The sequence below is a fragment of the Lontra canadensis genome, unplaced genomic scaffold (genome assembly GCF_010015895.1).
Source record: "Lontra canadensis isolate GAN:19392208 unplaced genomic scaffold, GSC_riverotter_1.0 scaffold39, whole genome shotgun sequence".
NCBI classification, from domain to species: Eukaryota; Metazoa; Chordata; class Mammalia; order Carnivora; family Mustelidae; genus Lontra; species Lontra canadensis.
Window position 1 is genome coordinate 18,074,842 of NW_022631033.1, and position 27,914 is coordinate 18,102,755.

Here is a 27,914-nt window from a genome sequence, read left to right on the forward strand (position 1 = left end):
ATCCACTTGTTAGTCTTTATTCTTATTCTACAACTACCGCTCAAAGGCAAAATTCATTCTTCTTACAGCACTGGGGAGAGAATTCTCAGACCAAGAAAAATGCCTCCTTTTTTCCTATGCACCAGGGTTGGAAGCCTCTATAAAAGTCATTTAGTTAATATGTAAATCGTTAAAATAAAGTAGCATCACAACTACTAATAGAAAGGAAAAGAGAAGAAGCAAATTGTTCATGAAAGCTATAGGGGGAAATTCAATTCAGAAAATGTTTTTAGCATCTAGGTAAGAGTTTTGCTTTTTCAACTCCATAAACCCACTTATGTTTTTAGGATTAGTTAAGAATTAACTATCAAGATTTAGTGGTCACTCACTATGTAAAATCAACCTGTAATAAAAACATAAGATGTTAAAAAGCATTATTTAACTTTATTAACCTTACTCATAATGTTAAATACAAATGCAAAATTAAGTGGTGACTCTATTCTTAGTCTATATCAAAGCACGGTCTCTTAGATTTAAGAATTAGGGTAGATGTATGTCACAAGAGGGAGGGGAATCAAAAAATGAAGTCCAAAGAACCCCAGTGATATGTTTATATATGATAAAGTCTGAGCTACAGCCCTTATATTCCTTTAAATGGTATTTTTTTCTGACTTTCCATTAACCTCATCAGTAACTGACTTCTTAACAAGACCCTATAACCTACCACAAGTCTTCCAACTACAAATTGAAAAGAAATGTAGGCAGATATGTGTATCAAGTACTTTATGAAATTCACCATGCACAGCTGAACTTCACATACAGAATTCAAAAATCAAAAGGACTGTGATAGTCTTAAAACCCAAAGCCTAGATAAGACTTTCCAATCTTTCCTGCACTGTAAGAAATGACTTGATCTAATGATGTTAATGTAGAAATACATTATATATCTTAACATCAGTAAGATATTACATTCAAGGAGAGCGCCAGTAAGCCTTTGCATTTTAAAACCAAAAGGAACAAGTCTTAGACACCTTAAATTTAAAAAGTCAATTCTAAGCAGGAACTGTTACTGTGTAACAAATACTGCTCATATCAAAAAAGTGCTGGTGACAAAAAATTCAATATGCCCTGCCCACAGAATCTGTTCACACACATTTATATATAACTGTAGTAAGACTGTAAAATGTTTAAGGTGCTTAAATATTGCACCACAGGACTAATTCAATAAGTATTCACCTGCTACCTCTTTGTAGCAACTCCAGTTAGAGTGAATGATCTGTGGGCAAAGGGCAAAAATGCTGTTATTTTCTAGAATGCGGCATTTGTGGAGCTGGAGTGCCCTCTATTGGTAACGAAGAAGACACACTCATTAGCTGTCCTGCATGCATTTTCTCATTAATTCGGAGTTCACAACCATCTTGAAGCATTCGAACTGCTATTCGGGCAATGTTCTTAGAGTCGTCAAGACCACTGTGAGGGCGCCCATCATAATCCATTCCTAGCTTTTCAAGCATTATTGTCAATTTGGTTTGGCTTCTAGGAACCTGGAAAATAAACAACTTAGTAAATAATTCTTTAGTTTTCTGTAAGCCATTGTGAAAAATAAGAAAATAAAAATTAATGGTAACAGCTAAAGTTAGGCAAAGGGCAAGTACTCTTAGTCAAATGAAGCAAATAAATAATTTAAACCTTCAGAACTTTAAAAAAATTCTCAAGTTATAAATGAAAATACATATAAATAGGTAGAATCCTCAAGACATCTGAAGAGTTTACAGTTCTGTAATTTGACAAATCACATTTATGAAAGGAAATGTATTGTTCTGGATATCTAAGTTGAAGCTCTACCATTTTTTTTTAAAGTAGGTTCCCCGTACAGTGTGGAGCCTAACACGGTGCTTGAACTCACAACCCTGAGATCAAGATCTGAACCAAGATCAAGAGTCAGACACTCAGCCAACTGAGCCACCCAAGCACCCCAAAGCTCTACCATTTTAATCCAAACATTCTTTTCCATGGTATTTTGCTATAATGTATTACAGTGTATAATGTATTGTACACCATATACATATATGGTGTATAATGTATTGACAGACTCCTTAGACAGATACACCAAAAAACAAACAAACAAACAAACAAACTCATCCAGCCTTTCTATGACTAAAGACAATGAAGATCCAGCATGAAAGAAATGATCGTGTGGTATTCTTCAACCTATTTAAACACCTGCTCCAATTTGGTAAATATAAAAATCTCACTCCCCAAATTCCAATATGCCCCTCCACTTTTGAGAACCACTATTCTATCTATTGTACATGTTAAGTTTTACATTCTGTAGTTTGTATAGCTATGTCACCTATACACCTTAGGGTCTTGGCTTCTTCATCTGTAAAATAAGACTAACAGTTATACTCCTTATTCACTGGGTTACTGGGAGAATCACAAAGCAAATGATATAAAAGCACCATGATAAAAATTAATAATTATCCTAAACTGTAATACCATAATACATTCTGGTCCTTTCATTAAGTATCACCTAGAAAAATGTGCTTTTCCAACATGTTGGACAACTTAGGTGACTTGGACTATTCCTAGACACACACAACCTACCAAGACTGAATCCTGAAGAAAACAAAACCTGAACAGACCTACAGTAAGTAAAGAGGACTGAACTGGTAATCAAAATCCTCCCAACAAAGAGAAGCCCAGGACTTGATGGCTTCGATGGTGAATTCTACAAAAACATTGAAATAAGTCTTAACACTAATCCTTCTCAAACTCTTGCAAAAAACTGAAGAGGAAGAAACATTTCCTAAATCATTTGATAAGCTTGGCATTATCTTGATATCGAGGCCAAAGACACTATAAGAAAACTTGAGACCATTATCCCTTATAAATATTGACGTAAAAATCCTCAACAATAGTAGCAAACCAAATTCAGCAGCATATTAAATGAATTATACACCACGACCAAGTGAGATCTATTCTTGGAAAGTAAGGATGGTTCAAAATACAAAGAATAATCAATGTAACAAACCACATTAACAGAATGAAGAAATACATGATCACCTCAGTTGATGCAGAAAGCCATTTGACAAGATTAAACATTCTTTCATGATAAGATACTCAACAAACCAGGAATAGAAAAAAACTACCTCAAAATAATAAAGTCCATATATAAAAAAATTTAGAGTGAACATCATATTCAATGGTAAGAAGGCTGAAAGCTTTTCCTCTAGGATCAGGAACAAGATAGGGATGCTCACTTTTACCACTTCCATTCAAAATAACATCAGAAATTCTAACCAGAACAAGTAGGCATGAAAAAGAAATAAAAGAGATCTGAATTGGAAAGGAAGAAGTAAAGTGATCTTTGTTGGCAGCTGTCATGATCTTAAATGCAGAAAGTCCTGAAGATTCCACCAAAAAATTGTCGGAACTAATAAGCAAAGACAGCAAAGTCACAGGATACAAAATCAACACAGAAAAATCAGGTGCATTTCTATAAACTAACAATGTAGAATCCAAAAAGGAAATTAAGAAAACAATTCCATTTCAGTAGCAAAAAAAAAAAAAAAAAAAATTTTAACCAAAGATGTGAAAGACTTGTACATCAAAAACTAAAAAATGTTGCTGAAAGAAATTAAAGACAGTATGAATAAATGGGAAGACATCTGTGTTCATAAATTGAAAGATTTAATATTGTTCAGCTATCAATCTAACATAATCTATAAATTCAAAGCAATCACTAATAAAACATTAACTCAAAACGGATCAAAACCTAAACCTAAGTCCAAACTCTAAAAGTCTTAGAAGAAAACCTACAGGAGAAGTTTCACGACACTGGATTTGGCAATGGTTTCTCGGATGTAACACCAAAAGCAGAGGCAACAAAAGAAAAACCAGATAAACTGGAATTCATGAAAATTTAAAACTTTTGTATCTCAAAGGGCACACTATCAACAGAGAAAAGCAGCTAACAGAATGGAAGAAAATATTTGGAAATCACAGATCTGAAAAAGGATTAATATCCAGAATATATAAAGAATTCCTGGGCGCCTGAATAGCTCAGTTGGTTAAACATCCGCCTTCAGCTCAGGTCATGACCCCAAGGGTCCTGGGATTGAGTCCTGGCCTTAGGTTCAGTGCTTGGCGGGCAGTCTTTTCTCCCTCTCCCTCTACACTGCCAGTCATGCTTGCTCTCTCAAATGAAATCTTAAAAAAAAAAAAAGAATTCCTAAAACTCAACGATAATAGTTAAAAAAAAAAAAAAAACTATTTGACTTCAAACTGGTCTAAGGACTTGAACAGACATATCTCCAGATATGTACAACTAGCCAGTAAGTTCACAAAAAGCTGCTCAACATTACTAATCATTCTGGAAGTACAAATTTATACCACAGTGAGATACCACTCCAAACCCATTAGATGGCCATTATTTAAAAAAAAAAAAAAAAAGGCAAGAAAATGGAAACTAAGTGTTGGCAAGGATGCAGAGAAACTGGAACCCTTGTGCATTGCTGGTGAGAATGTAAAATGGTGATGCAGCTGTGACATGGAAGTTCCTCAAAAAATTAAACACAGAACTACCATATGATCCAATTCCACTTCTGGGTATGTACCCAAAGAACTGAAAGCAGGGACTCAGTTATTTGCACATCCACATTCACTGGAGCATTATTTACAACAGCCGAAAGGTGGAAGAACCCACCTGTCTACAGAAGATGAAGGGAGAGACAAAATGGGATATAAATCTAATGAAATATTACTCTACCTTCAAAAGGAAGGAGCTTCTCAAACAATGGAATTATTATATAGCTTTACAAAGGAAGGAAATTCTGACACATGCTACCACATGTCTGAATCTTGAAGACATTATGCTAAGTGAAATATGCCAGGAACAAAAGGACAATATACTGTATGATTCCAGTTACGTGAGATACCTAGAATGGTACAATTCAGAGACAGAAAGCAGAATGGTGGTTACCAGGGGCCAAAGGGAGGGGGAACAGAGAGTCACTTTTTAAAAGGTATAGTTTCAGGTTTGGAAGATGAAAAAGCCCTGGAAACGAATGGCAGTGATGGTTCCATGACAGTATGAATGTTCTTTGACACTGAACTGTGTACTTAATGGCTAAATGGTAAATTTGTTATGCATATTTTACCACAAAATGAATCAGAGTTAACATGAAAAGCCCTGGACAGTGCCAGCAAAGTGATTAACTCTGTTAAACAAAGACCAATTCACTCAATCATGTCTAAAATTTAATAGCTGTGTGAAAACCTGGATAAAGAACACATAAACTTCACACTTCCTCTGGCCTGGCAAGGAAAGTTCCCGGCAAGATGCCTGACTTGAAAAGTGAATGGTAGGAAAAGAGTAGGCCAAAATTTGCTGAGTGGTTTGAAGAAGGGCTACAAAAACTAGCCTAGACATTTTCATTACATAAACCAATTGAAGAAATCTCTGTAAGACCCTGTAGAAAACATTTAACTTCCAGTGACAAGATTCTTAGATTTTGAAGAAAATTAAGTCTTTGGAAAAATCACATTGCAAAAAAAAAATCTGAAATGTTCACACTTTTGCTTGGTCTTGGCAGTGAGAAAGTTATTTGCGAGTCTCAAGACCTACTGAAAGCCATCTGGAAAAACTGTAGAAAATTAGTATTTTTCTTCCCATTGAACACAGAGTACAGCTAGGTAAAAAAAAAAACAAAAAAAAAACAACAAAAAAAACCTTTCTAAAAATCTTCTGCTCGGCCACAGAACCTGACTCTGAAAAGAGCTCTGTAATGCACGGTCTGATCATACCGTAGAGGTGAGAGTTACTGATCCGCTTTTAGAAGAGCTGCAATTTTTGCACAAGAAGAGGGTCTAGTCACTCACAGAAAAGCAATGAACATTTTGTCACAGCTTTCAACCTTTTGTATGTGTAAGTAAGCCTCTTATTTAACAAGATGAAGAGCACAGGCAGAAGTTGTCTATTTTCAGTGGAAAACGAAATCCATGAGAACTTACCTCAAATCCAACCCAGAACTGAGTATTTGTACAGGAAAATAAAAAGACAAAAACAAAAGAACAAAAACAAACATAGCTTTCACCTTCCCAAAGCATATTTCATTCTTTACTTATACTTCAAAAATGACATTTTAATGCATATACAGAACTAATAAAGAAATAAACATGTTTGTATGATTTTGTAAATGCTGAACCTACATTTGAGTATGATCATGCCATAGATAAGTAAGTTTATTTCCTAAAATCTGGTATAAAATTGCATCTGTAGCCTGTATTTTTATTCATATTGTTTCAGCTTACTCACAGAAAAATCAAACCCACTGTAAGTTTAAGCCAGCTATTAAAGAGAAAAGTATTATGCTTGCCCTGTAAGTTTCTTAAACATATGAAAAGGAAAGAGATAATTTCAAATTTAATGATCTATCTCCACTCCCAAGAAAGAGTGGGTAAAAAGTCATTTCTATGGGAGAAAGAACACTTTGTACATACCGAAGACTATACACCAGTAGCATCCTATACAGAAAAAATTTGTGTTAAGACTTTTAGGCCTACTTAAATAAGGAAAACAAAACAAAAGAAAAGAAGGCAACATTTTAAAAAGAAAAAGGTTACATTTCCTCAACTTCCACTAACTGGCATTAAAGTTGATAACTATTATGAATAGGGGAAAACCATATAGAAAGAGCATCCTATCCTTTCTGAGCAAAGAGACCCTGCTTCTCCCTCTGCCTGCCGCTCCCTCTGCTTGTGCACTCTTGCTCGCTCTCTCTCGGGCAAATAAATAAATATAATCTTTAAAAAAGAAAAAAGAAAAGGGCAGCCTAATAAATTAGTCAACATAAACAGATCCACAAAAAAAATACTATATACAAAAGAGCACTTGACAATGTTACTGCCTTACTATATACCTACAACTTTCTGAACACTCCATGTATTGTGATGTATTGTGAGCTGTGGATGTTTTTATGCAGACTTAAAAATTATTTTATGGTTTTATTAATTATTAGTAATTATCCTTAAAATAAATAGAGTTAAAGGTTTGAGAAAGACACCCTAATGTAAGAATGCATTGTTGCCTGGGAGGTATAGCAAAAAAAAAAAAAAAGCAAACCTAAAGATGACTGAGCCCCTACAATTTACATGAAACACAGAGGATATGGGGCGCCTGCATGGCTCAGTCTTAAAGCATCTTCCTTTGGCTCAGGTCATGATCTCAGGGTCCTGGGACCGAGCCCCACATCGGGCTTCCTGCTTGGCGGGAAGCCTACCTCTGCCTCTCCCACTCCCCTGCTTGTGTTCCCACTCTTGCTGTGTCTCTGTCCAATAAATAAATAAAATCTTAAAAAAAAGAAAGAAAGAAACAGAGTAGAGGCATTTGAATTAATATCACAGGACACAATTGCAAAATCCAGACTGGGAAAATGGAAAAATGGCTCCATTTCTTTTTCTTTTTTTAAAAGATTTTATTTATTTGTCACACAGAGAGAGAGAGAGAGCACACAAGCAGGCGGAGTGGCAGGCAGAGGAAGAAGCATGCTCCCTGCTGAGCAATGACCCCTCCTCCCCAACTTTGTGGGATTTGATCACAGGACCTTGGGATCAGAACCTGAACCAAAGGCAGACACCTAACCAACTGAGCCACCCAGGCATCCCAAAATGGCTCCATTTCTTAAATAAATAAATAAATAAATAAATAAATAGCCAGAGAAAAAAAGGAGGTGGAAAACGAATTTAGAGATTAAAAAACTTAAAAGAGACATGTCAACCAACTTTAAATGTGTGGACCTTATTCAGATCCGGATTCAAATCACAAAAGGTAAAAGGAAAAAAAAAGAGGTGAAGGGAATTAAGAGGTATAAACCCCAGTTATAAAAAAAAGGCATGGGGATGAAAAGTACAGCACAGGGATACAGTCAATAATAACTGTAACAACATATGCTAGCAAACGGTGACACACTATGGTGAGTATGGCGTAATGTACAGAACTGTCCGATCACTATGTTGTACGCCTGAAACTAATAAATGTCAACTACACTTCAATTTTTAAAATTAACTAATTAAATTAAACTTAAAAAGAAAGCTATAACCACTTGATGATATTAAGGAATTATGGCTGATTATTTTCTAAGTGTGATAATGGTGTGATAGTTATGTTTTTTAAAACGGTTCCTTGTTTTTTGGAGCTACATAATGAAATGTTTACAGATCAAATGAAATAACATTTGAGGGGTGCCTGGGTGGCTCAGTGGGTTGGGCCTCTGCCTTCGGCTCAGGTCATGATCTCAGGGTCCCGGGATCAAGCCCTGAGTCAGGCAGACTCTCTGCTAGGTGGGGAGCCTGCTTTTCCCTCTCTCTCCGCCTGCCTCTCTGCCCACTTATGATCTCTGTCTGTCACATAAATAAAATCTTAAAAAAAAAAAAAAAAAAAGGAAGTAACATTTGAGATTGGCTTCAAAAGAGTAAGGAAAGGGAAAAGTGGGTAGAGATGCAGATGAAACAAGGCTGGCCATGAGCTTATACCTATTAAAACTGGCCTGTTAAAACTGGGTCATGAGGGCTTATTACACTTGTCAAGTTTTGCATATATTTGTAATTATCCATAACAGATTTTTTTTAAAAAAGATCACAAAATAAGTGAAAAGATAAATTCACAAAAAAAGGAAAAAAAATTACCAAATATAATCAAGACTATTATCCAAGATAAATATCTATAAACAATCACAAATTGTAATCTATAATTACAAAAGGACAGACCACCCAATTTTTTAAAATGGGAAGACTTAAACAGGGATTTCACAAAATAAATTCGCATGACTAAGAACCATAAGAAAACAAGCTCAGGCTCCAAGTCATGAGTAATTAGGCAAATGCAAATTAGAACCTTAATGAGATGGCATCCCACATTCACCAAATACATAAACATTTAAAATGTCTGGCAATACCAGATGCTGGCAAAGATGTGGAGCAATTTTAAGTTCATCTACTCTTCTGGGGAGAGTACAAATCAGAAAACTATTTTTGCATTACCTAACGGCAATGATGCACATATCCTATGAACAAGCAATTCTACTAGTAGGTTTATACCCTGGAGCAATGAGTGCACAAAGGTGCCAGAAGACATGTGCAGGAATGTTTATAGCAACACTGTATCTAAAAGTCCCCAAAATGGCCAAAGTAGGACAGATAAACAAACTATTACATATTCACACAATGAAATTCTCCACAGCAATAAAATAAACTAACCGCAGCTACATACACAACATCAACGAATCTCAAACACGATCTTAAGAAAAAAAGCAAAATGAACAATATAGCCAGTACAATGTTAATTATACCATGTTCAAAAAGATGCAGAAGTAAACTATATAGTGTAAGATAGACACATAAATATTAAAGCTTTAAGGAAAAACAAGAAAATGATTTCCATGAAAGTGTGAACTATATGCGGGGAGTGGGGGGTGGTGGAGGGCTCTGGGAGAAAGGAAAGAAATTAAGAGAGTGGACGTTACAAGGGATTTCACTTTAAAGCAATCAAACTCCACTTTTCTGTATGTATATTTCTCAGCTTTTAAAAATAGGAAAATTACAAAAAATGTTTTTAAGGGACAGTACCTTTTCTCATGAAATTACTTTAGGATTTGCTTCGCCAAGATGAGGTTGTAAAAGAAGCTGACACAAAGTCTAAAACATGACAGAGAAGCAAGGAAAGAATCTCTTAGGATGACTTTAGAAGAAGCCTGAAGAACAAATAGTTCAGATTAGAACAGAATTAAAAGCTATAGGAAGGTAGCCTCCAAGGAAGAAGGAAAAGGAAGGAAGAAAGGAAGGAAGGAAAAAAGAAAAGAAAAAGAAAGAAAAGGACAAAGAAAGAAAACAGACCACTGAGTGTTTTGAATACGGAGAATGATTTACTGTTTGAATGGAAAGTAACAGGATAAGAAAACAACTGAAGGCGCTTGTAAAAATCTCGGGAGAAGGGGTGAACGCTCTCTATCGCCACAAGAACATAAGCACTGAATAATGATTTGCTCATAAAGATAATGTAACTAATTAAGAAGACACGTAGAGGGGAAGGACATGCAGGTATGATGGCTTTCATACAGAGCTAAATATCATCTTCCATTGCAGGACTCCATATAGAACTCAAACTGAAAATTCAAGAAATAGGATAAACATATCATTTAGAAGTATGAAGGTAAATACTGGAAGAAATAGCTACAAAAATTTGAAAGTGTTTGCCTCAGGAGAGTAAGGAGAATAAGGACCAGTACTGGTGAAGGCCACAGTGGATGAATGCCATTTTTCATAAGCCTTGTAGTACTACTTTAAAAATTTACACTACACATATGTATTAACTTTGATAAAATTAAAGCTCAGTGGGGAGCATCTGTTCCACAAATATTTCACATACTGAATACCCCCGCAATTTCAAGCCTCTCCTAAAGCTCATGTACTTACAGTTAACCTATTCAAATAATGATAATGGATTGAAAGAAAAATAGCTCAACTTCCTAAATTCATATAATCATCCTCGTGTTTGGATTATAAAAACTTAGAACTAAAGTATATGGCCTTTTCCTGTGAAGAGCACCTAGTAAATCACAACTTACCATAAAAGCAAAATGTAATACATTTATCATTAAGAGCATTATAATCAATAATACAGAGAAATTTTACCTTGTAAAAGTTTCCATATGACTTTCGAATATTGATCCACTTTTTAGCAAAAGGAGGATATTTGAGCCTGCTTAGCCGGCACTGAATGTTCAGGAACTTACTCATATCCCACGAACTTGTAAAATCAAAAACAGGGGTAGAAAAATGATAAAGTAAATGCTCTACTGGTCTACTGTTTTAAGTCATTCTAATTGTTTTTTATTTACATGTCACCTTTTTGATATTCACACACATCAACGAGCTTACAAAATTAACCTACTTCCAAAATACTAATTCAAAAATAAACAACAAAGGAAAATAGAAGTCAGGTATATCAGACTTTCTTCATAAACGAATCTTACTAGGCTAATCATGATCACTTGCAAGGTTCTGATTACTCGGGCAGACCTCTATCTTGCTGATTATTTTTTCACAATCCTAAAATAACACTGTTAAGCTTACTTTTAATGCTAGATTTATTGTATTAGGAAGTTTTTTGAGGGTATGCTTTGAAACAAAATAAAACAAAAAACAAATGAACAAAATATTTGAAAGATGAAAGTAGCCTGTATTAAATGGTGAGAATACAATTTGCTCTGTTACAGCGTTATGTTTCTATGACACTAATCAACTTACGTAGTTAAGTAGGAAAATACTGATTGTATAATATGGAAATCGTGTTGGTTCATACATGGTTTTTTCCTAGGGAAGGGAGGTGACACAACAGCCGTACAAATTATAACCTTCGGCAGGAAAGAAAAAAGTTCTCAATTCAGCTGCTACGGTGCCGAGAGTACTTTCAGCTATATTTTTTAAAAAATTTAAAAATGAGTGCTTGTTCCCAGGATCCTACTGCTTCTGTGCGTTTATAATATCCTCTGAGGTAACTTCCCTTAACTCTGAGCTGTCCAAATTATTTCTGGAGGTATGAGCTATGTCCCAGAATGTGAGGAATCACACATACATAATTTATAGAATCACACATACTGTGTTATGACAGAAACACCTATACACCTGACCAGGAACATTGCTCATTCACATTTAAAATCAACAGATTTCCAAAGAGGTCTTCCAACAGTTTTCCCAGATTTCTATTTTTAAACAAAATTATAATGGGACTACACCCAATGCTTTTTTCCTATGTAAGGGTCACTAAACTGCAAGTGATGTAAGAGATCTAAGTGACATCTCAGTTTTAGTGTATAAATCTGTCCACAGTTTGAAAGACAAGTTGATCGGGACTTCCTTCTCCAATCTTAAAAGCATCATGGTATAGGAGTTGCCCTGGCACAGTGCCTGTAATCCTCGTTTCAATCCTCTCGATCTTTCCTCTAAGCTTTCCATCGAATGAATGCTTCTGAGCACACGTTCTGAGTCCAGACTATAGGAAGTGTTAGGGAAGACAATCAACTAGCAGAAGCTCTTACTCTGAAAGGATTTTTAATCTCCCTGAAAACAAGTCTTACATAAAGTTTAGATATCAGAATACTTAGATGGCAGCACAAATGGCTCAGATATACAGACTATAAGACATCAAAAAAAAAAAAAAAAAGATGATCAGTGTGAGTTGTAGTATGTGGAGTAAAACAAAAGAAGGGCTTTGAATAATAATACAGTTGTAGGAAAGGAAGAGAGCCTTCCAATAGAGAGGAGAGCATAAGTACGTGCATAGAGAAAGGATACACCACGTGATTCATGGCCAGTATGCACAGAGTGGACAAGAATGGCAGGTGGATCAGGCTACTCAGGTGGGTGGGTTAGCTGAGAGAATGCTGAAAGCCAGACTGAAGAGTTTGGACTTCTTTGAGCAAGGAAGTGTCACGATAAAAACTGACTTTAGTAAAGTCATTTTAGTTTTACATAGTAATATTTATTTTTCCCTAGGAATCTAGTTCTGGATTAAACTATTATCATTCTTTCCCTCCTCTTTTTTTGACCCTTAGGATGCAAAGCTTAAGTAGAAAAAAGAAAACAACACAAGGTTGAAGTGGAAATAAGAATGTGAAAGGAAAAATACGGTCTCTTGTGGGAAACCCCAGAATTATCAGAAAATATTTTCTTGTGGTTATTCTAAAAGTTAAGTGGATATGAACATCTTTCATCTTTAAAAAAAGTAGGTAAAAAAGATAATTTTCCTAAATACTCACCCATCTGTCAATATGCAATATTTATATTTTGTTCCTAATTCCTTCAATTTCATCCAGTCAATTACTTTTTTTAGTACCTGAGGGAAGGTATCAGCTCTGTCTACCTGATCCTGAGGATATAAAAGTAAAATTTATAAAAAGAAGAGTAGCTACATGTAGTCCTGCAAATACCCAAACAGAAACGTCGAAAGGAAAATGAAGAGAAAGTCTTATCTATGATATTTTAAACTCTATATGATTTCCTTAGCTGAGGTCCACCTAACATTTCATTTTTAAAATAATAAAAAATTGTACCCAGCCAGGCATTAGGGACGCTTTCAACTTACGTATATAATCTTCCCAAAATTAAGATCTGAGATCATCCCCGGTGTTTCTCTCTCTCTCTTTTTTTTTAAGATCTCAATCCAGTGGCTTACTATTTCTCCAGAGTGAAAAAAAGGGAAATCTCCCAGCTAAAAGCCATGGCCCACTAACATGGTCTCCCTATCTCAAAGCTCAGATCTTTCCACAGCAGATGACACACCGCTGCCAGACTGATCTTCCTAAATTGATCCATCACATCACTTCCATACTTAAAATCCTCCAAACATCCCCCAGGGTTTTCAGGATAAGACACATAGACTCTTCATGGTGTGGCCTCCCTCTGCCTACCATTTTATTTTCAACCACTTTCTTACCAGCCCGTACACAGCTGAGCCATCGGTAATGTAAACCTGAAATGCCTCATTATGCTTTCTTGCCCATTGACCTATCATGATTCAGCCCAAGTTCACTAACTTGAGAAGTCTGACACTAGCCAGCTCTCTATTTCCTTTGCCATAAGATACCCATAATACCCAGATAAAACACTGACTTGTCAGTCTTCCTAACCATATTGTCACCACTGGTTTAGTGTGTCTGTCCTCCTGATTATAAATTGTTGAGTGAGCCAAGGAGATTGACTTGACCACCTCTGTATCCCCAGTACCCTGGCAACTACTGTAGTAGGCACTGAAATACTTGTTGAGTGAATGAGTAAATGAATAAAGGAACCAAATTAATGAACAAAGAGCAATTAGAATACAATAAAAAGTCAGAGACTTAAAAAAACATTAAGCTATGTATCCAGTCAGGTTATAAAGAGATACATTTCCAAACTTCCTCTCCAAGTCCATCAAGGTAACACTTGCTTTACTAATGATTTAAATAAATGCAGCCTTTAGTTTTATCACTACAAGTCCTTAAGAGGAAAGGCTGAGAAAGATTTTACCAGGTATAAAATTTGCTTTTCTACTTTTTTAATAGTATAATCTGAAAAATCTTTACCAAGTAAGGAAAGTACCATATTAATTTGTTTACAATAATAATGATTTTTTAAACTATGAAATAAAACCAATTTCAGAACTTCTTTCAAACTCTAGAAAAAGGAACATAGAATTAGAACCTGAGTAATTCCAGTTAGGTTGATGCAGAAATCAGAAAGTTGTGTGTTTATCTCTGGTCTCACATACTGCTGGAATGTATCTTCCTACAAGGGAAGAACAAGGAGAACAAGTTAAAGTATTTTCTATGACTTCAGAAACAGGACACAAAATACATGAAACATTAAGCTACGGAAGACTATAATTTCATAGGTGCTCATGGTATAGCCCTTTCTGGAATTTTAACAATTTAAGGATAATTCTCTACTCCCAAAGCACTTTAATTTTAATTATTTTATAGTTTAAAAAATTTTAAGAGTGGCACCTGGCTGGCTCAGTCAGTTAAGCATCCAACTCTTGGTTTTGCGTCTAGTCGTGATTTCACGGGTCATGAGATCCAGCCCCAAGTGGGGCTCCCTTCTCAGTGAAGAGTTTGCTTGAGACTTTCTCCCTCTGCCCCTCTCCCCACTCACATGCGCACACTCTCTCTCTCTCTCTCTCAAATAAATAAATCTTCAAAAAATAAAAGAAATTTAAGATGGGGTGCCTGGGTGGCTCAGTTGTTAAGCAACTGACTCATCATTTCAGCTCAGGTCATGATCTCATGGGTCGTGGGATTGAGCCCCATATCAGGCTCTACACTGAGCATGGAGCCTGCTGGAGATCCTCTCCTTCTGCCCCTCCCCCACTTGTGTGTGCACATGGGTGCACTCTCTATCTAAAATAAATAAATCTCAAAAAAATTTTAAGATAAGGCAAGTATCTAAAAGCAAGTGTTCAAACCAAAGGTTAAATATTTTCTTGAGGAGCAAAATGTTGATAATTTTGCTCATAATATTTGAAATCGTAAAGCTTAATAATGCAACCTCAACTTCAAGTTACAGCTTTTTAAATAATAATAAATTCTTTGAGGAAATGCCAAACTTTGGTTATAAAAAATTAGCTCTAGAGTACTACTCTCTCATTTTCTCTTGACTACTCCTTATTTTTATATTGATTCTAATAAACTGAATACTGAATAGTCAAAATTAAACATGAGATGGAGTAGTTTAAAGAGTGATAATATTATATTTTTGTAGCAATTTTAACATCTTCGAGAAGCCTTCATGCTTGCCTTCCCATCTTATAATCACGACGACTCTATGAACTCGTAGGCCAGTACTGTTATCACCAAGCTCAGATCTCAAAGTGCGAATTTTCCTCTAACCTAATACTGCCTCCCTAAACTGGAACATGCTAAGTCACTTGTTAAAACTTAATGACAATTTCAATGCCTAAAGGCAGCAATCATTAATACCAGGTAGATGCAGAGAAAAAGACAAAGAATATTTTTTGTGACAGAAAATTAAAAAATTAAGAGAAGTAAATATTTTATTTCCTAATAATAAATTCTTACTTCACACAAGTGTATGAATCCAATGAGTTATAAAGATTACTATAAAAGAGCAAAATTAAAGAACAAAGAATGTTTGAACTTCAAAAAGTCAGATGCTCTTTATTTACCAAACACACTGCAGAAGGAAAAATTTTACTTAATTGAATTTCATAGATAAATGAAAGCTTTATCTTTTTAAGTATCAATATTTTTATAATTTTCAATGAAAACCTTTCAAAAATATGCTGCAAACTTCCCTTACCAATACAGGCAGGTAATATTAAACACACTATTAATAAAACTTTAGTCAGTATTTAACACTTTTATCAGAATGACGCTATAGAGAAGAACTATGCACTTGTTGACCAAATATTTAGCAATAACTTAAATAAATTACATAGTAAATTAACAGGTGATAAGGGTTATTAAACATAAAGTAGAGCAAGTAAGTGGGATTAGAAAAATGGGGGGGGTTCAGCTACACTATTAAATAGGTCATCACCTTTATGCAGAAGGTGAGAACTAAGAAAGACCTGGAAGGAAGAGAGGGAGGGAGGAACTAGCAGCAAAACCTCTGGAGGAAAGGAATTAGAACTAAAGCCCTGGAAGGTGAGGGGGTAAAAATGCCTGGCATTTCTGAGAAATAGCAAGCAGGTCAATATGGCATGATCAGAGGTAATGAGAAGATAGCTCATGTTAAAGAAAATGGCTTTTACTGAGTTAAATGGAAAGCCACTAAAGGTTTAAGCAGAGAGGGGAAATGATTTGACTTTTTTAGGATCACTCTAGCCACTATGTTGAGAATTGGCTGTAGGAGACATGGAAGGAAACAGAGACCAGTTTGAGGGTGAATGCAGTAAATCCAGACAAGAAATTAGGGGACTCAGACTACAGTCATAGCACTGCAGTTAAGTGGCCGGGTTCTGTATGTATTCTGAAGGCAGAGCAAACGGGAGTTGCTGTTGGTCTGGATGTCTGATGGGAGAGAAACAGGAGTCAAGGATGATTCCTAGGTTTTGAACTGAGTAACACTGGAGACAAATCAAGAGAATGAAGTGTACTGATAGTCACTTGCAAAAAATGTTTCAAGGACAGAGTGGTCTCTTACACCAAGACTTAGGTAGAGATCCAAAATGACACTAATGAGTGATTTTAATGGAGTGATGGGATTGAAGACAGTGTGGATTTAAGAGAGAATGAGAGGAAACAGCAGTAGGTACCTTAGAACAAATGAATAGGGTAGCTGGCAGGGAAGTGGCATAGAGTGAAAGCTTTCCATAGTGTGAAAAGTAACAGGTCTATACGTGATGGGAACAATACAGTAGAAAGCAATAAATCATTACTATCTAAATGAGAGAAAAGAATTGCAAGAGTAATGTCCTTGAGTAAGAAAGAGAAAGTGGAATCTGGTGAGTTATACAAGATTATTACCTTCACAGCTGTCATTTTTCCTTTTAATTTATTGACTTTAATCTTCTTTGGACAAGGAAATTACATTAATAATCTGATTATAACTAAGAGGCTCTGAACAACACTACGAAAAAGATCTATGCATTTTAATACATAAGCCTTTTTATACTTGCTCCCAACGTGTTGGTACCAACTGGGGAACAGCACATAAGTAACTTCTGGATGGATGAGATGCTGATACAACCTTGCTCGGATTTTACACAGCAAAGAGTAGTATCTGGGGAATTCCTGCTGACTTCCTGAACTAATACTGCATTGACAGCAAGTACGTAAAGCACATACATTATAGGTCTTGAGGCCAAGGTTTAGGAGTGTCATCGCACCCTAGACTTCTCACTAGAAAGATGGCCAGTTCTAAGTTGAAAGGTGATTTCCATAATTTGCCATTTTTAGAGATCACAGCATATACAGTCATCTATAGCACCGGTTCTCAACCCAGACTGCATGTCAACTAAGAAGCTTTAAAAACATGCTGATATCAGGGGTTCCACCACAGAACAACTAAATCAGAACCTCCGGGATGAGGGCCAGGCATTTTCCCCCCCTCCCTAGGAGATTCTGACGGCCAGCCAAGTATGTGTTCCAAGCAAATGGAAAAAAAAAAAAAAAAAAAAACCACTATAATTTTAGCTATTGGAAAAGGAGAGAAGTAGCCTCTGAAATTATTTCATTACAGCTTTTCTATCAATCAAGCTGATACAAAGTACACAAGAGCAAACAGCCCACTTTAGAATTCTCATTCTAGCTTTAAAATAGCAAATGAGATGCCTGTTCTACTGAGAATCCCAGGAGAGTTGCTGCTAAGAATAAAACTGAAATACAACAATTCACTTACTATTTCTAAGGTATGGGTATTCAGTAAAACCACAGGAAATTCAATTATTTCATGTATAAATTCAGGTGGGTTGCCCTCTTCACAAGTGGCTTCGAAATCAATGATACAAATGTAGTCATAGTAGCTGTCGGCACAACTACCCTCTTTCAACATGAGCTTCTGCTTCTTGTAATAGTTTTTCAGCCTTTTCTTTAGCACATCCTTTACTCCTCTAAGGAAAGAAGAAGAAAATGAACTCTCAGGTGAATTTTACAATCATGAATCTGAAGTCTTACCTGTTGGCACTGTGTGGAACACTGGCAATCGCAGCATAATTTAGCAAACATTAGCTAAAATAAATGTAAAGAAAGCAAGACTTAAGGCTAAATTAGCAAAGAATTAAAATCAAATGCAATACAGCATCAGTATTTTCCTTCCCAAGTAACTTTTCATTTTTGTAGTACATAAGAGCTTTCTCCTATTCTAGTATTTCACACCATAAGCCTGGTTAGCGTACACCACCTGCAAAGCCGCATTGCCTTATACACCAAGATGATACACACATTACAAAAACTGAAATTAATGTTGAACTATTCTGTGGGCCAAAACACAAATTTCAGAGTAAGAACATTCAGGTATATGGAACATTTATGTTGTCTCATACCTTTCTTTTGGCTTTTATAGGTTAAACAACTAAGATATCCATATGAATATGAAAGCTCTATGAGCCTAGTATGTAAAGTTGAATGTCCATTAGCTACTTAACTAGGAAAACTCATTTAGAAGATATCCTAGTATAAAACACTTCTAGAAGAACTTTGCCATACTCTGTAGGTTCTTAACTGGAAGTAGGTTTCTTCATTTACCACGAGTAGAATTTATTTCAGGAGATTATAGGTATTTTCAAAATATATGTTTCACAACTGGTGGGTGGAGAAAGGGTTGCTCTAAATAGATAAGAATGGTTGGTAACGGTGGTCATGTTCTTCAAACTGTATGTGCTTCTGAAAATTAAAAGCCATAACCAGTGCTGACTTCTTTCAGTGTTACTTGTTTGAGTCTTTATATTAACAGTTCATATATACAAAATGGCAGTAAAAATAAGAGGATCTAAATGGTAATTAGTGCGCAGCAACAACTCGGGAATTTTGGTCACATCACTGATTAGTGACTATTAAAAAAAATTTTAATCTTTTATTTTCCTTTCTAAACTACCAATGAAAAGGGATCCTATTCATAAGAATACTGACAACCAATTGCTTTAAGGCAAAATGTTTTAATATGTTTATTTGCTTGAGATTTTCTAAATTACCAAAATCTAGGAGGGAAATCCCTTAAGCTCCTTCATATTAAGGTGCCGTGAGTGACCTTTGTGTCATGGGGCAGCTCTGGATTCCTTCGTCTTAATTTCTCTTTCTTTCTTGGAGAAGCTGTACTTTAAGGGGTGCCCGCAAACCTAGTGGCAACAGGAACAATAACCAGGTGCTCCAGGGAGAGACTTGTCGCCTTTAATACCTCCTTTGCCATCCACATCCAAATAATCACCACTTTTGCCAATTCTAACTCAGAAAAAAATTCCGAATCTGCTTCTCCTGAATTGTCTCTGGTGTGGCTCCCATGAGCTCCCTGGACTCTGTCAAATGCTTCTAACGCCACCACCCTCCTTTTCATTCGTTACCCCACTTGAAAACTATCCACTAATGCCAATTTCCTGCTATAATACCCTGAGTGGCTCCCTTGTACTTATACATTAAACAGACTTCAGCATACAGTTCCTTCACAACTTGCCCACGACCTATCATTTCTGTATCATCTTCAGATGCTCCCACTCCCCATGGTACATCGAACACTGCAGACAAAACACTGCATGAGCCACTGTCTAATATGTGATACGCTTTCTTGTTTTGTAACTTTGGTCATATAATAGCTGATGAAAAAGCAGGATTATTTTGCAGAAAACATACCTACAGAAATTAGTTTTGAGTTCCTTCTGCCTCAATTACCCTCCATTCCTTTTCTGTACGGCCTATCAATTCCATCATCACTCCTGAATTCCTAAGACACACTCTCTTCTTTATTTGCATGCTGTGCTTGGCCAGACCTCCAACACAGCACTGGTCACACTGTATTGTGATTGTCTGTGTGTATTCCCAAAAGACTGTCTGCTTTCCAAAGTGGGGAATGTACATATCCATTTTACTTTTTATAACTTTAATGCCCAGTGCAGTGCTTAGAAATCAGTAAGTGCTAGTTGAATAAATGTACAAACATATAATTAGATCTCTAACTGCCATGCAAGGTCACAAGTAAGCAAGTGATCTTCACTTCTGGAAACGACAAAAATTTTGCTCAGAAAATCTTCACAATTATATCTTCATCATAGAGTCAGGGGGAAATGAAGTAAAATCTTTCTTCGCAAGTTATCATGTAGACAATCTAAAAGGGAAAAAAGTACATGTGTGCTCTTTTGAAAAGTAGTGAAGCTCTATTTCAAAGCAAAGAAGAGGAATCTTGCCTAAAAGAGAAAAAGGATACAGGAGGACCCAGAAACAATAACTTTTATTGCATGCAATAAAAAATAACATTTATTGCATGCAGTCAATTTTTTTTTTATTAATGCCTGGCAACTGAATTGTCCATCAAAAATAAGCATGCTTTTCTGGATTCCAAAGCTCATTCTTACCTCATGCCCCAAGTTGAAATAAAGTGATTTGATATGCAAAAAATTACTAAAAATTGAGTATGGGGGCGTCTGGGTGGCTCAGTGGGTTAAGCCTCTGCCTCGGCTCAGGTCATGGTCTCAGGGTCCTGGGATGGAGCCCACTGGGCCCTCTGCTCAGCAGGGAGCCTGCTTCCCCCTCTCTCTCTGCCTTTCTGCCTATTTGTGATATCTCTCTCTCTCTGTCAAATAAATAAATAAATCTTTAAAAAAAAAACTGAGTATGTATTCATCTCACCGAACACACACACACAAAATTGGCTAAGCTGCATTATTTTCTCTTTTAATATACAGTTAAACATAGATATACTATCATTCTGCATACTTTCAGAAACTAAAACACAAAAAAATATTTCCTGGTAAGTGACTTTTTAAAATTACCTGGTTTAAAAGAAACCCTCTTTATAAAAATAACACAAAATAATACACACACACACACACATATATCTCCAATCGCATTAATGAGATGTAATTAACCATCAATCAAATGAGTAACTAAAAAGATTTAAAATATATGTAGTAATAAGATAGCTACTCCTACACATTATTGGTAGATTGTCAAAATATTCAGACTTCAACTCAGCAATCTTAGTCTATCACCTAAAAGACTGTCAGAAGTAATCAAAGTTGCACATAAATATACTTTAAGAATGTAAATTACAGCTGTTATCTGAATTGTTAATAATGACTATCTCTTTATGGTAGGATTATAGATGACTGTTAGTTTTCCAGTGTTCTCAAGATTTTCTACAATGAACATGTACTACTTTTAAATTTTTAAAAAGTTATTTTTAATTACCTGGTTTCAAGCTTGAATTCTGAAAGTTTAGCTCTGAGTTCTTCCTTACTCATTCTATTAATGCATCCATTTGTAATAGCAATCTCTTTGTAAACTGGGTCACTGAAATCACTTGCACTGGAGGTAATGAACATAGACTCTTTTGTTTCTTGGCCATCGAATCTACATCGTTGCTTTTTCTACCAAAAAAAAAGGTACAGCACATAATTAATAAAAACAACTTAAAGATTCAAACTCCTGAGGCCTATTCATGCTACATATGCAATGAAAAGTACAAAGAAAGAAGAAAAACGTGTTTCCAATACAATTTACCCTGCTGTTCTGAGTCATGAGATTTCTTAAAGGAAATGAAGCTAAGTAAAAATAGCACTGGTATTGGGAGCACTTCAAAACAGAGCCCTAGCTGACCATTTACTAGCAGCAAGACCTTGGATAGTTACTTATTAGCCTCTGATCTTCAGTTTCCTTATCTATAAAATAAAGAATAATAATAATAATAACTATTCCAAGTGGCACTTGGCATTTGGTAATGGTAAACAGTATTTAAACAAGGTTATTATAGGGGTACCTGGGTAGCTCAGTAGGCTAAGCATCTGACTTCAGCTCCCCTGTGTCCTGCTCAGCAGGAAGTCTGCTTGTCCCTCTTCCTCTGCCCACCCCCCATAAGCTCTCTCTCTAATAAAGAAATAAAATCTTTAAAAACTGTTTTAAAATAAACAAGGTTATTATAAGGATTAAATGAGATTATGTATATCAGCTCCCAACACCATACCCACTGTGCAATTAATGGAAATTTTATTACCGTATCATAGACTATAGAACAGACCTTTTCACAAATGACAATCTACAATTTACAAACAAATTTTTAAATGACCTTTTACAGCATTATGCATGTGTAAGTCAGTGACTTCTTGAGAATTTTTTTAAAAAGATTTTATTTATTTGAGAGAGAGAGCATGAATGAGCATGTGTGAGAAGGGTAGGGGCAGAGGGAGAGAGAGAATATCAAACAAAGTCCTCCGCTGAGCACAGAGCTTGATGCAGGGTTTGATTCCACAACCTTAAGATCACGACCTGAACCAAAATCAAGAGTCTGACACTGAAGAGACTGAGCCACACAGGTGCCCCCACAGAAGTTTTTAACCTGACTTCATTTCACTAACTTAACAGAAATTGCCCAATATAAAAACAAAATGGGCTAGATAGAAATCTAGCTCAAAACTTCCTAGGACCCAAAGCAAAGGAGGAAATGTATTCGGTTCCAAAACACACAATTTCTAAAACTCACATTGTACCAATTATTCAGAAGAACTACAGTTACTGTATCATAAATCCTCCCTCTTTCCTTAAATCAAAATCTTTGTATGAAAAAACATAACTATAATCACTCCACAGGTAGTCCCAAGTTATTAATATGTTAAGTAACAGAGTTCCATTTATAAGTTAATTGTTTTCCAAATGCAACGTCACAAATATTAGGTATGTTTCAGAATTTCAAAAAGACTTTGGAACTTACCATTAATCTATATTAAAATTTGTTAACTTAGTTATAATTTACCACATTGTCCCCACATGAACTTTAATGACAGATTAAGAAGGGATAGCCATGGAAAGGCCAAAGACCCTGACTTAGCACTAATCCTAATGGTCAGGAACTATTTCCCACTCAAAGCTCTCAATTTAGTATGACACACATTTACTAGAAATGCAATGTTTGGTTTTATGCTAGAGTACTCAAGAATTACTCCTATCTCGTCAGAGAAAGATATCAGCAATCCCAATATCTGAATTGTCCATAAATAAGAGTAACTATATTGAAGTTCCTTGTTGACAAATTCTTTAAAAAACTTTATCACACTGATCTTTGACTAAAGCTGAGGAAATAACTAGCTTTTGATAATATGTTAAATTTATAATACCTAGCTATTTTATCACTAGAATTTAATCAAGATAATTTATCTCATGTCTTTAAATTTACATTGAATTTTAAACTTCATCTTCAGTCAGGTTAAAATTTAGGTCAACAGCGAGTTAACAGTTTGTCTACCAAAACAGAAGGCTCAGTCCATTTAAGCAAATTTACTCTTTGGTTAAGTCTTCTCTCTCTAATTCACCTGCTTAATTCTTACCTAAGATTGTAGCTACAAAAATTACCTACAAATAACACTAAGGCCTCTTGTAAATTTGCTATAAATTGTGATTTCTGTAACAGAAGATCTGCTTCCTCTCCCAGATCCAACTCTAGCTCTTTCAGTGAAGCTCAGGGCATCAGGGTCCAGTTCTCAATGATCAGTGCCTTCTCCCAAATTTAAGGTCTACACTAATGGTTTCCAAAGGTGCTCAAGTCAATCCACTAAGGAGCAGAAAGAAAATATTAAAAATCTCATCTGTATTATTAATCTATTAAAATGCATAATTAGTTTACTAAATAATTGATACTAAATAATGCATGGATTGATATACTAAATAATACATAGATTGATACTATATAAGACATAGGTTGATACTCCCCAATGTCTATGTCCACCTGAAACACTTCACATAAAGTCCTGGACATACAATGAGGAAAGGGTGGACAGATTTCGTAGTATGGGGAGGAAATGCAATGCTTCTGGTGTTGTGGCATTCTGCATTCTGCAATTCACTTTTGGTGTTGTGGCATTCTGAAATTTTCCTGTATTCAAGTAAATGGCTGTATGATTTATATTATCCCAAATAAGAAGATATTTACATTATGGGAAATGATTATAAAAATCTTTTATACCAAAAAGAGGCTTACTATCTTGCCTTAAGTACTTAAAAACGTTTTTCGACTTTAAGTGACATATTTTCATTTACAAGACAGGTATTCCAAAATTGCTGTCATTTTCTGTGATGAGAAAGGGATTAATAGCTTGAAATTCAGAAGATTCTTTTTAACAAACACAACTTGTTATTTCAACATGAAATAAAATATGTTTTAATAACAAGATAAAAAGAAACTTTTCTCTGTGGCAAGAACATTTTAAAAATAGTTATTTTGGGAATGTTTTCATTATTTTATTGCCCAAAACTGCACTACCTACAAAACAAACAAAAAAAACTTCTGCAACTACACACACAAAAAAGACCTTAGAAGTGTAATTTAGCTTGATTAAAATTCTTCCAAAAGAAGAGTTCTGATGAAATTGGAACCTACTTGCTTAAAAACATAAAAATGCAACCCCTATTATTTTACAAAAACAACGGATATTAGGGATAATGAAAATGTACTTAGCTGAGTTCCAACAAAATACTCTGAGATTGAAAAAAAAAAGCTGTATCACCATTTATTAATGGTATCCAACAATATGTTTTTAACAAATATGAGTCACTAAAACCAATTTGGAACATAGACCTAAGTTTTAAGTCGCTATATCTCAAAGTTTTAAGACTTTCAAATATAATGAAGTATAGTCAATATTTCTAAACCAACTTACATGATGAAGATCTCAGACTGAAGAGGGAGGTGGGTGGAAAAGTGTTTCCTTAGAGAGAAGGGGCCTGGAAGGCCTCTTTGAAAGTAGTATCTTAAAGAGAATGCAGTAACTATGCAAAGATCCCAAAGAAGAGCATGCAGGGCAAAGGGAAAATACGAAGATCCTTAATGAAAAAGACCATCCACCATAAAAATAAGAAAAAAAAAAACAAAAACAAGGAAGCCAGGAGCTCTGAGAGCAAAAGGGAAGAACTGTGTGAGATGAATTTAGCACTGGGGGCAGGAGCCAGGTCTTGCAGGACAGCAAACTGAAAACTTAGGAAGGGAAGAAACCCAGTCAGATTTATGTTATTAAGATCATTCTAGCAACTATATGAAGACCTTAACCAGATCCAAGAGCAAGAACAAGGACGCCTCCTGCAAGTACCCATTCTAGGAAGTGCTCAAAATACATTCCTGAAATGAAATAACCAATTTTAGTATTTTTTACAATCTGCAGCGCTGGTCAACAATAATTTATATCATTGTCCAACAGGACGAATAAAGAAGTTTTTGCTCTAAGATCTACCAATGAGTTGTTAAAATTATTACGGAAAATAAGTGATACGATGGGTCGACATGAAATAGTAGCAAATGGGCAAAATCTCCAACTAACAGGTACAACCACCTTCTGTGAAGTCTGGGAGGCAATGGGCTTCAGGTCTTAAGAAATGACATAACTAGAGCACAGGGTGCGCTTTTTAAAACATAACCATCAATTACCTATAAGGGCTGGAGAGAATGACCACAGCAACAGCGCGCACAGAATATCAGAGCAGAATTCCCAGCAGAACTTATAAAACCACAGTTTACACACTCCTCTTCTTGACTATTTTCTCACATCCTGAGGGTAATTCGGGCGAGAGGGGGCTCAGTGACAACCATGGTACCGGAGGTGGGGACAGGGAAAGCTGCCGGGGCTGGGGTGGAAGGGCTTGCAGGCTGAGGTTTCTGCGGGACACCCTCGAGGACAGGGACGCGGGCATATGGAAGGGCCGGACCCCGACTGCCGGGCGCGGGCGGACTCACCTCGGGATTCGGATGCTGCGGCTCCTCCCCACACTCCGACCGGGGCGACTCCAGCCGCGCGGGAGCCACGGCCTCGCTGCTAGGCTGTTTGCTCCGCTCATACTCCATGCCGGCTGTCACGTAAAAAGAGAGGGACTGGAGCCCGACACTCGCTCACTCTCACTCGGCAAAGCCCGAAAGCCTCGCCTTTCTCCGTTGAAAAATTACCGGGCTCGCGTTCCCGCGGCGGCGGCCACACAAACTCGAGCGGACACCTCCCACTTCCGGGAGCGTGTGGCGTCCACACGCCGCGCAGGCGCAGTGAGCAGGCGCGCGGGGAACGCTCGCGCGTCGGCCGACGCGGGAGGGAGGAAGAAAGTGAGGGAGGCGCGCGCGGGACGGTATGGGTGTTGGTGTCGCGGCGCGGCGCGGCGAGCCCGCGAGTGTCTTTTGCCATCTCTTAAGAGTCTAGACTGGTCACTGGAAGATACCGCCGGAGTACACGAGCTCATCGCCGTATTTCCTAAGGAGAAAAACGAGGCGTACCGTGGAGAGAGGTGAACTTTAACCGTGGCAAAAACCCTCTCTACAACAATTTTACATTTTCCGTGAGGAGTTTAAGACGTCCGCACCTGGCAAAAGAAGATGGAACTGGACTTAGTAAAAAAAAAATACCTATATTTGAGCAAAATATATTAAAACAGCTCTTCTCAGACATTGGGCTATCGGAAGTTCTGGACTGTTGGACCTGAGAGAAAAGCAAACAAGATGAACCTTATATGGCTTTCTGCCCGAAAGCAATTTCCAGTTAGGTGCCAGGAAGGGGAACTCCGAAAAAACCTTGGGTTTCCCTAGGAAGACGGACAGAGGCCTTAACTGAGTTGAAAAGACAAGGACCGGAGTTTAGGGAATTGGGGGAGGCCAAGCTGGTTGGAGTGTATGAGGCAGAGTTCATGGAGAAAGAGCTTCAGAATCTAGCGAGGAATACCCTTGAATCTTCAGCTGAATAAAAATCCGTGGGTAGGTCATGTGACACTCCAGAGGCCCAGAAATAGCAGTTAGGAGGAGCAGTAAGCCAAACAATTCTCAAAGCTCACCTAGCACTAGGACTCGTTTGAGTGCCCCGCAGCCAGAGTGAAGAAACTGTTGAATACTTGTGAAGAGACCCCAGAAGTGTCATGCCTTAGTTGTGAGGTAAACTAGCCTTAGACTCTGGGGTCTGGAGTAAAAGCTGTTGTTGACCCTTCAAGCTGCAAAAGGATCAAACTGCTCAGTAACTCACCTGACTGCCTACCAGAGCAGAGGCTAATTCTAAGAGACTACAATAAAACTCAGGACTCAACAACATTATGTTGAAAATATCAGGCATCCACCAGTTAAAAATTTATAGACATGCCAAGTAAGGAGGAAAATAAATCAAAATATATCAGACAGGCAATAGAAACGTATCCAGAAATGACACAAATGGTGGCATTGGCAAAGACTTTAACCATCTATTATTAATGCACCAAATATGCTCAAAAATTTAAAGGGGGAAATGATAGGAGAAGAAAGTTGTTGCTGTTGTTTATTTTTTTTTAAAGCAAATAGAATTTCTGGAGATGAAAATTATAATGTCTGGAATTTAAAAAAAAAAAAATCTCCAGAGAAGGTGGGTAGCACATTTACCACTGTGAAGAAAAAAAAAAAAGAAGAAGAAGAAGAAGAAGTAATGAAGACCTAGCAGGAGAAGCAATCCAAATGACACACAGAGAAAATAAATGGAAAAAAGTTAACAGAGCCTCTGTGACCTATGGGACAATATTAAAAAAATAATAATTTTTGGAAGAGGACTTCAACTGCCTCCCTTTTGTCTTCAAACTTTCTAAGTAAGTTCTTGCCAGCTTACCTCTTAACTCGGGCAGAAAACCCTGAGGGCAAAGTATTCTCTCGTGGGAACTGAAAGTAGCCCCTCAAGCAGGACTGCCTGGAGCCAGCAAGACCCCACCCATGATTGACCCCAAGAAAGTGGTTGACTTGACCTTCACTGCCCACCT

General features: G+C 36.6%; 1 protein-coding gene across 1 annotated transcript; it reads right to left on the minus strand.

Annotated features, from left to right (window-relative positions):
- Positions 1-408: 408 nt before the first annotated feature.
- ERI1 (exoribonuclease 1) lies at positions 409-26,158 on the minus strand. Its single transcript, XM_032869971.1, has 7 exons — positions 25,900-26,158; positions 21,375-21,553; positions 17,878-18,088; positions 14,221-14,304; positions 12,798-12,907; positions 10,672-10,786; positions 409-1,523 (listed from the first exon to the last, which is right to left on the minus strand). The coding sequence occupies exons 1-7, from the start codon at positions 26,005-26,007 to the stop codon at positions 1,281-1,283; spliced, it is 1,050 nt and encodes a 349-aa protein (XP_032725862.1). The 5' UTR covers positions 26,008-26,158; the 3' UTR covers positions 409-1,280.
- Between the last annotated feature and the right edge of the window lie 1,756 nt (positions 26,159-27,914).